At 32.9% G+C, this 10,905-nt stretch overlaps 1 protein-coding gene across 1 annotated transcript; it reads left to right on the forward strand.

Annotated features, from left to right (window-relative positions):
• The first annotated feature begins 246 nt into the window (after positions 1-246).
• LOC104892039 (protein NRT1/ PTR FAMILY 6.3) lies at positions 247-9,746 on the forward strand. Its single transcript, XM_010677851.4, has 5 exons — positions 247-416; positions 907-1,084; positions 2,280-2,319; positions 3,299-3,864; positions 8,579-9,746. Exons 1-5 carry the CDS (start codon positions 299-301, stop codon positions 9,456-9,458), a joined length of 1,782 nt encoding a protein of 593 aa, XP_010676153.2. The 5' UTR covers positions 247-298; the 3' UTR covers positions 9,459-9,746.
• Positions 9,747-10,905: the final 1,159 nt, after the last annotated feature.

Raw genomic sequence — 10,905 nt, forward strand, 5'->3', positions numbered from 1 at the left:
GTAAAATTATTAACCAATACTCATTTAGTTACAAGTAATATAGTAAAGTATATTCTACACCAAAGTGGGTCCAGATTCTAACACGATGCATTAGGATACATTTTGCTAGGCCTGTGATGTTTCTCCCGTAAGCCACTGGCTATAAAAAGGAAGGGGATCCATCTAAACGTGAATATATCCCACACATACTTTTGCTCATCCATTACTTCCTTAGCTTCATTTTGCTCTATACTTGTTTTTTAGTTTCCCCTCAAAACACATAAAGATAAAAGGTGTACTCTGAGAAGTGCAACAGAAAATGGCTCTTCCTGTAACCGATGATTTTGGCAAAACGTTGAATGATGCTTGGGACTACAAAGGCCTCCCGGCTAATCGCTCCGAAACTGGCGGTTGGATCAGCTCCGCCATGATTTTAGGTCGTCATTTCTTTCCTTTCTTTCTCTCCTAATTTGTTTTCAGGAGATTTTGCTACCTATGATTTTGATCACTTGAAAGTACAAAACGTAATTAACTGAAAACTGTAAGGAAATACTACCCTGTTTCACAATACATACGTCATTTGCTTTTTCACACTATACTCCTAAAGCTCTTCTTTGGATATTAAAGTCTTTAATTGCGTGCAAGTAAAAATTATAAAAAACTGTTATTTGGAATCCTTGCATTGAGACAAATTTAACAAAATCTCACTTGAATATGTTTTTCTTATATGATGGTGAAAGAAAGATGTTCAAAGTTAATTGATGAATAATATCCAAATGAGAAATGGCGCATGTATTGCAAAACAGAAGTAGTAACATATTGACGAAATGGATATTGTCATCACGTAATATGAAAGCACATACTTTCATATATTTCAAGGTGTACGTCTAATGAATATCTCCCCCTTTGTTCTTTCTTGTGGAGCAGGTGTTGAGACATGTGAGAGGTTGATAACTTTGGGAATTGCATTCAATTTGGTGACATACTTAACAGGGGTAATGCATTTAGGGAATGCAACCTCAGCTAATACAGTCACCAACTTCCTTGGTACCTCCTTCATGCTCTGCCTCCTTGGTGGCTTCATTGCTGACACCTTTCTTGGCCGGTTTGTTTCTCTCTCTTTCTCCAAGTTTTTATTTTAGATATATAATTTTCAGTCGCTAGAAAAAAAATAATAATAAATCATACTGTATGTCTGTACCATAGATCTAGATAGAAAATTAATATAAAATATCAATTATAGTAATATCTATTATTGATATGAATTTGATTAGTTGGTAAAGTCTCCCGATAAAGATATCTAGAATTTATGATCAAATTTCGTTTATATCGATAACTTGTTAACATGGCTATATATTTTAGGCAAAATTGACATCAACCCTCGCTCTGAACTACAGCTTGGGTGCACCCAACAACACCAACTACGACTAGTAGCCTAAACACCATCATAAGGTGGGTTGCATTATGTACCATAAATGAGACCGAAAGCCTAATATGTTATCGAAGATGGTGGCTTTTTATGGTACACACTACACCCCATCCCGTAATTGGTGGTGTTTAAGTTACTAGTCATAATTGGTGGTATTGCGTGCACCTAAGCTATAGTTCAGGATGTTGAGACCAATTTTATCTATATTTTATGATAAAGACTCTTTTGTTGCTGAATTGAGTTATATCTCTTGCTGACTTTGAAGGGAGCTAAATGAGAAATTAGTAAAATAAGATAGTATATAGTACACATTGAGTTAGATATATATTCAGAAAGACAGCAAATCTGTGAATTTGTAATATTCTATCTTTTACTATCCCTCGTTAATAGTGCACAAACAAGGTTAACCTAAATCCAAGACAAAGGAAGCATCTTCTTTCTCCTGTATACTTACCAGTTTGAAACCTTTATCCTATTTACTTCAATATAATATCATATAACACACCCAGAATAAAAAATTAGAAAAGAACAAAAGATGCACGAGACATATATATGATTGATATGTGTTGTGACCACTGCCCATCTTAATCTGGTTCGCGATCACTCAAGCTGGATTTGTTTTGCGCATTTAATACTACTTAACATATTGCGATTATTATGTCATATGCTAATAATACTATAGTAGATACCATAATTAGAATATATATGGTAAAATTCTTGTTCGATTTTAGGTCATTTTTGCATGTCACCTCATAGTTAGACAGATAACATGAAGGTGTCATGATTACCAACCCAATAAGATTTATGTTCGTTACAAATATTAATTTATCCATATTTAATTTCTAATTTATCTTCCTGATCTTGCTTACAGGTATTTGACCATTGCTATCTTCGCCACGGTTCAAGCACTGGTAATTAAGATTCCAGTTTTTCAAAATAAAACCTAGTGGGATGTCCAAAAAAATTTCCCTTTCACCAATAGCAACTTTTGTCTACAAATAATTTAATATGAAATAATAATAGATCATCAAAACCTTAATGATTAACAAAAGATAAGGAATTTTTAAAAGTGTAAAGCCCTTCTATGGCATATATACATTTGCAAATTTTGAGGGGACTTCTATAAATAATTAGAATTGACAATGAATAAGACAGCAGACAGCTCGACTCAGCTGTCGCATTTATAAAAAAAAAAATCCACCTAAAAGATATGTATCTCTTCTTCCATACTTGTCAATGCATGACACTTTATATATTAGTAATATCTTTAATTACATATTAGTAAAAGTTACAAATATTGGGTATTAGAGAAGAAGCCGAATTAAGTAAGATACCCACCTGACTATATTTTATCTTATATATTTAAAAGAATTTATAATAATTTCATTACTTCTAACTAGTGCATGTCAACAAGAGAATAAAAAAGTATGGATGACTTATATACAACGTCAATCAGGAATAGAAAATACTACCTTTATTTTTTCTTGTTTATCCCACTTTCTATTCTGACTTTAACTTTTTCACTCACAATAATTATCCCATATGATCTCGACGACGCACCATTAACCGTTATTTATTGGTTTGTTCCCAAAAGCAATTGAAATGAAAAAAGAGGTAGTTTTTACTAAGCTAAATATAAATATAAAATATCAACAAAATATCTAGTATTTACATGTTTATGATATGTAACTTATATAAACAAAAAAAATTCATATTATTTCGGACAAACCTATAAAATTCTAGCTTGAAACCATGCTTTTTTAACATAATATAGTTAATGGTCATATTTGTGTTAAAAACAACAAAAAAGTAAAGAAATTGATACCATCTATCATTTGATCACTGACATTAAAACTGAAATAGAGTTTGTTCATTTGTTGTTTTTCCTAGGGTGTGACAGTATTAACCATATCAACTATAATTCCAAATCTACGTCCACCACCATGCGCCGAGCACTCCTCAACGTGTGTGCAAGCCAATGGTACCCAACTCGGCATCCTTCACCTTGCACTCTACTTGACAGCCCTAGGAACCGGCGGTCTGAAGTCGAGTGTATCGGGTTTCGGATCGGATCAGTACGATGACAAGAATAAAGAAGAGAGAGCTATGATGACAACATTTTTCAATTGGTTCTATTTTATAGTAAGCTTTGGATCACTAGCAGCAGTAACAGTGTTGGTGTACATAGAAGACAATTTGGGTAGGCAATGGGGTTATGGTATATGTGCTTGTGCTGTTGTGGTTTGCCTAATGGTCTTCCTTTTTGGTACTAAACGATACCGTTACAAGAAGCTAGCTGGTAGTCCACTCTCTCAAATATCAGCCGTTTTTGTTGCGGCGTGGAAAAAGAGAAAGATGGAACTTCCTGCTGATTCGTCCCAACTTTTTAACATTGATGACATGGCAGAGACTAGTGTTAAGAACAAGCAAAAGCTCCCTCATAGCAAGCAATTCAGGTTTGTTTCCCTCACTTTTTAGCTTTTTCCTATTGGTTTATGTTTGCGAATATTAACCGAAACTGATAAGTTAACTGAAACTGGTAAAACAATGCTGAAACTTATGAGGTAGCTGCGCTGTTTATTATATTATTGAATAGGATAGGATTGGATTGGATTCTGCTAAATTCATGTGTTTTTTAAGTGAGAAGCACATAAAGAATGAAAGTTAGACACATATTATGGTTATTTCCAAATTAGATGCAGTATGTGTTATTTGTTATTTGTTGAATTCTATTTCATATTGTTTATCCTACCAAACTTAGCTTCTCACAAACATGAAGGGTTTAAGGTACTCGTTTGGTGAGCCAGTATAAAATTGTTAATTGAAGGGTGGTATTTGATTATCTCTTACACCAAGTTGGGTAGGATCCAGGAGCAGTTAGTTCCCTCGCAAGTGGCAAGTAGTTATACATCATATATCCTAGTAGACTAGTATATGGACCATTTTAGGTGACACAACGACTGAGTATTACCATGTATTTCTTATTTAGATTAGTTCAACATCAACATCTCATCAGCAACTAGCCAAAACTATGACTGTTGTTTGCGCAAATTTATGTATCAGATTGTCTAAAACAATTAAAAGATTAACAATATCATTATTAGTTAAACAAAAGATAACAAAATTTACAATAAATAACTCAAAAGTTAACATAAGTTATACAAATAAGCCGCATGAAAGTTGAAAAGTTATACAAAAGTACTTAAAGCCGAGAAAAATAAAATTAGCAGTCTAGTAAAAGAGAGACCAATTAACTGATCATATCATATATCAACTTGTTAATTATACCACGTTTTTTGAATTTGAATGTCTTCTATTGAGATCATTCGATTAGAAAAGTTTATCAGTTATCGTAGGTTTACTTTAACTTTCATTGATATTTGAACGTTATAGCTCATCATCTGAGCTGAGTCCATTCTAAAAGATGAAATTATTAATGCAGTGTTTTCCAAAACAAAAAAGGTCCATGCATATATAATTTTTTTCGAGATGCAAAGCTCGATATTTTTTTAATGCATACGAGTCACAAAAGCAGTACAAAGTACATACAAAGAAGGAGAGGAGGATTCGAACCTGTGACATATTATTAACAAAACCTCAATCTTAATTACTAGACTAAGACATCCTTAATTATACAAAGTTCAATATGTAATTAAACAGTCTCAATCTTAGATGTTATGTATCATGAAAGTGAGAGAAAATAAGACAAAAAAAAGAAAAACAGAAGTTAGTCCTCGTGATTTCATGAAGTGGGTGCAAGGCTCAAATTTAAAGGTGAGAAACATACACATCCCAATCTGTGAATGTGACCACCAGGAAAAATTTGGCGGTTGTTGTGACCACAAATATGAAAGTTGTCTGATTCAACCTAATATGTCAAAAGAACTTTTTGGACGAAATAATTAAGTTACCAAGTTCAATGGAATTGGTTTACCTATGAGGCACCGTATCGAAGATTCTCTTTCCCCCATACACTGGAAAAGATTCAGATCAGATTCCCAAGCATGAAAATTTTCCATGTCTATGACTAATTTGGCTGCCTCTTAGATATTTCCTACCCAACTCAACAATCATCATCAAACGCAAAAAATTTCAGAAAAAGATGGGAAATTTTTCAAAAGTTCCAAATTTTGTACTTTTACTTTTTATAAAAGTCCATAAATTAAGGTTTCTTTTTGCGTAACTATGATAAAAAGTACTACTAATGATGTTGATTTTGATTTCAAAACCTACTTTTCTTACATAAATCTCATAGGCGGCTTGGTAAAATTCAAAGGCAAGGCCATTGAAATTCTTACTTGAAACATCTCATTTTTTTTTTTTTTTCTTAATGATGGAACAATTCTAATTAGTTTTTCTTGTACTTTGTAAGTCCAAAATAATTATAATTCTCGAAAAAAATCTCGAGACCAATGATTAATTTTCAATCTTAAATCTCGAACATTATCGGCAAAATTTAACAAGCTGAAATAACTGATATATGCAACAAAATAAATAACATTTTACAATAATTATAGTCAATCTAAATGATTTAAAAAAACTTTTTATTGGAAAATACCTATTAAAATAGCTATTTTGTTAGGAAAGACCTAATAAAACTTCTTTGTTTAAAAAGACCTATTGTAATAGTTTTCTTTCTTATTTAAGACCATTTCAACGTTTTTTTAACCAACAAGTCAAATTTTCAACATTCGCTTTTCTTCCACTTCCTTTATTATCAAATGGGACCAACCTTTTTTTTTCTATTTTAATTCCTTAAAATGAGGAGCAAGAGGAAAGGGTTTGGTAAGGTTAAGAGATTAGGAAAGAAAAAATAGGCTGGTCCTATTTAATGAGAAAGGGAAGGGAAGAAAAGTTACTGCGTAAAATTGACTTTTTGGTCGGAAAACATTAAGATGGTCTTAAATAACAAAACGAAGTATAGGTATCTTTTAACAAAAAAGTTTTTATTAAGTCTTTCACAAAAAATTAGCTATTTTAATAAGCCTTTCCTAGCAAAAATTTCACTAAATAAATCAAAGTTGAGGTCTTGAAAAACCTAACTATAAACAGTTTATAGTATACCTTTTTGAATAATGTTTTTATATCAATCATCCAAAAACACTTTATGAGTGTAAAGCATTAATAGTACTTCATTACTGTAGACAAGAATATCATTCTAAGTTACAACTTTCGGAAACAATAATGAAGTATAAAAATGACAAATATTAAGGTGTTGTAATTTGTATTAAAGAATATTGTGTCAGTCACGAGTAAGCACGTAAGTAAAACTCACGTTTAACAGCTGAAATGAAGGCGAAGCCAAAGGCAATAAGTAGCATAAGAAATGACCTCCCCCAGATGGATAAACAAAGGGAGTGAGTGAGACAACAGACAAACCTCTTAGCTGTAGGCGGTATCCTAGCGTAGACAATTCTTATTTTGGAATCTAAATTACTGTTAATTACCAAATATTATACTGTTCTTCGATAACAATAAGTCTCCACTCTCCCCCACAGATTCATTGGATCTCCTCTTTCTCTTCTTAGTTCCTTTTTCTTTTAAAGGAGTCCTTTTTCTCTTTTTGGTTCCTCAAGTACGCAACATGATTTTGTTTTTAAAAAAAATTTTGAGAAGAGTTTTTTTTATATATATTTCCTCCGTTTCGAATTAATCGCAACAGTCAACATTTTGTACTATTCACGATATGTACTTTGACTAAGATTTGAACTTTATACATAATGAAAAACATAGTCAAGTGGAATCTTGTTAGATTCGTCTCGTTAAATACTTTCGTAATATCAACTTTTTATAATTTTTACATATATATTATGGTAAATATTAACCGTCAAGTTATGTCTCGACAAACGTGAAAAGTAAATAGTTGCGATTAAATCGAAACGGAGGAAGTATATATAATATGTAAGAAGATATTCTCTGGCTGCCGTCCCACAAGGACCCTACCCAGAGGCCTATTACAAACGAGACATCCCCCGAACCCCCCTCCGTTATGTGCAATATAATTTTTTTACGGTAATGAGCGTATTATTCTACACCTACTAATTTCCATCTACTCCAAAAAAAATACATCCCGAAAATCATTCACTTATTATTGGAGGTGTTATTGTATTGGATTTCTATTCTTTTTCTTGGTCCCATTAGATTTGTATTTTTTTCATAATTAATATATACCTCAAAAATCAAGGGACTTTGACATAGATATTTGTGACATGTTGGGTTGGTTTTTAGGCTTGAGCGGAAAAAAACTTGATCCATAATATCTTTAGAAGTAATTCCTCTGTATTTTTTTTTCCGAGTTTACTATTCCAGTAGTTAAAGTTTAAAAACTTGGATTGTATGTGGTAATTATGTATTTGAAAAATGCTATCATAGAATATTTTGTTCGATTCGTGTCAATGTAAATATTAATAATTTGTTTTTATAAGAGATATGATTGGCCAACACTAAAGACAACATAAACACACATGTAGGAGGGATGTTCAAAGAACCAAGGGATTAGATATAAATATATATCTATATCCAACTCGGCCACTTCTATTTTTTTTGGGTTAATGAAGCAATACATTAATAGAAGTACCTAAATTTCTATTTTGCGGTTAGTAGTTTACCCATGAATATAAAATTCTTCGACTTGGCGGGACCTATATGTGGACTTCTATACTTTAGCAAACCTTGACCTATATGTGGTTTTCGAAATTCGACTCTTACTTAAATTAGATCAAATTAAACTGGATTACTGGAGTACTATTTTCAATGTTTTTGGGCCTCTTAAACCATTTTTTTTCTTTTATGAGGTGAGAACTTAAATGTCAAATTATATTATAAAAAATAATTGCCTTTTTTTTTTGTTAAAAAGCAGTAAGCCGCATATTATATGGTCAACGAGTTTTACAATCCGTAATATAAGTCATGTTACAACAATTAGGGGGCTTGGGAACATCCTAGTTACATTACAACTATCATCCTTAATTCTAGCTTCCTTAGCTAGCAAATTTGCAACTTGATTATCCTTTAGGCTGCAATGCTCAATTATCGATCACTTGTAGGAGATCCCTCCATAACTTTCTGCATTCTCAAATGGCAATCATATGTTTGTCAGCAAATTAAAGCTCTCATGATTATGCGTGCCCTTTAATTTACTAATCACAATTATTGATGTTATTACTATAGGTTCTTGGACAAGGCAGCTATAAAGACTCCAGAGATGGGTGAAGACTTGGCCTCAGTAAGCAAGTGGGATTTAGCAACACTAACAGATGTAGAAGAGGTAAAAATGATAGTAAGAATGCTTCCTATATGGGCCACAACCATTGAATTTTGGACTATACATGCACAAATGACAACATTCTCTGTGTCACAAGCCGTTACTATGGACCGTCATATTGGTTCTAAATTCCAAATTCCACCAGCCTCAATGACAGCCTTCCTTATTGCTAGCATTCTATTAACAGTCCCTATATATGACCGTCTCGTGGCTCCCATAGCAGCCCGATTGTTCAAAAATCCACAAGGCCTCTCACCACTTCGCCGTGTAGGAGTTGGTCTATTTCTTGCCACTGTCGCGATGGTGGTGGCCGCCCTCACGGAGATCAAAAGGTTGCAAGTAGCTGAATCACATGGATTAGTCCATGACCAAAATGCGGTTTTACCAATAACTGTATTTTGGTTAATCCCGCAATTTATATTAACGGGTGCAGGGGAGGCCATGATATATGCAGGACAACTAGACTTTTTCCTAAGAGAATGTCCTAAAGGAATGAAGACTATAAGTACAGGGTTGTTTTTAAGCACACTTTCCATAGGGTTCTTCTTTAGCACTCTGGTTGTTTCTATAGTAAACTCGCTCACTGCTCATTCGAAACCTTGGTTAGCTGATAACCTCAATGAAGGCCGACTTTACAACTTTTACTGGCTTTTGGGCATCATAAGCTTAGTAAATTTTGTATTGTTCATGTTTTGTGCTAAATGGTATGTGTACAAGGATAAATGGCTTGCTGCTGAAGGATTTGAAGTTGAAATGGAGGAAACACCAGGGCCAGCTTGCCATTAATAAGCCTAATTTACAAGAAAAAAAGTGGTTTTTGTTGATCTTGTGTATGCCTTTGTAACTATATTAATTCAGTCTTTGAAAAAGATCATAAAATTTCATAAGTCTGCTGCACAGAAAGGAGCAAGAAATTATGGTGTACCATAAGCAATAGGATGACTTAATTTTGTACATGACCAAAGCACATTGGTCATAAGCTAAGGGCTCGTAAGAGCAGCTTCAATAAGTGACCTTTTTGTATCATATAAAATATATCAATATATACAACTCCATGAGTGCTTTTTTTTTTTTTTTTTTTTTCCTTTTTGGTTCAATTATCGATCTCCATCGTGCACTACTTGTTACGTTAGATTTTGATGAATATAATTACTCTATATTTGAAATTAATACTGTGAATTCATTCTTTAATTTCAAAAATAGAGATTCATGTTCGAAATAGTAATCTAGAAAAATCTAGTGTAAAAATCAAGATGAATTCTAGAGATATCTAAACAAATATCTATTGTAATTAAGGCATATTATAGAAAATTCTAGGAATGAAGAATCTAAAATAATCCAGCATTAGATATTATTAGATCATATAAGATTCGTCTAAAATATTGTAGATTAAGATATAACACTCCTATAAATATATGTTATCCTTGTACGTAGGAGTGTGGAGTCATATTATGTACTTCCTACCACATTCATAAGCAAGAGTTCTCTTATGGAACCTTGCATATCACATATCATATGTATCTCCCCCAAGTTTGTAACAAATTATTCCATTCAATGAAAATTCATAAATTACAAAATTGGTCCATTAACTTTCCGCATGCGCCTGTCACAAATTTCTATCAATTCATTGTATTATATAGAGTAAAGTTGGTATGTGGTAGGGCGGTACGTCAAGTGATCGGGAAGTTATCGGGAGAATGTAGGTACCTAAGCAGGTGGTGGGACGGGGATAGTTTCTATAGTGTACTTGTTGAGGTAAGGATAGATTCAGATGTATTTCCTCCATGGTTGGTGGCCGGGATAGAGATAGGGATGATACTTAAGGTATGCTCAAACCTCTGTGCCTATTCCATTGGCATATCTATTTAGGGACTGTAAAAAGTGAATCCGGCTTGATTCTGATCTGAATTAAGAGGATTTGAGTCAAGATTTTTGACCTGTCTAAGTAAATGGGTCGACCTGAAAACTAAATGGATTAGGTTCGGATTGGAATTTCTAACCCGAAAGCACCCCACCTAACCTGTTTAACCCTTTAAATATGTGTTTAGTCTTTGGGCTTACCTCGATTTTTAATTTTGGGCCAAGCCCAATAAATTGGTGTACAATATAGTATTAGTGTGTAATGAAATTATAATACTGATGTTTCATTTAATTATGAATTTTTGTATTAAATGTTATATTTTATAAGAATGCAATGTTTGGAGAGTAAAAAATTCTAAAATTCTCTTCTAAT

The sequence above is a fragment of the Beta vulgaris genome, chromosome 5, assembly GCF_026745355.1.
Source record: "Beta vulgaris subsp. vulgaris cultivar EL10 chromosome 5, EL10.2, whole genome shotgun sequence".
Lineage (NCBI taxonomy): Eukaryota > Viridiplantae > Streptophyta > Magnoliopsida > Caryophyllales > Amaranthaceae > Beta > Beta vulgaris.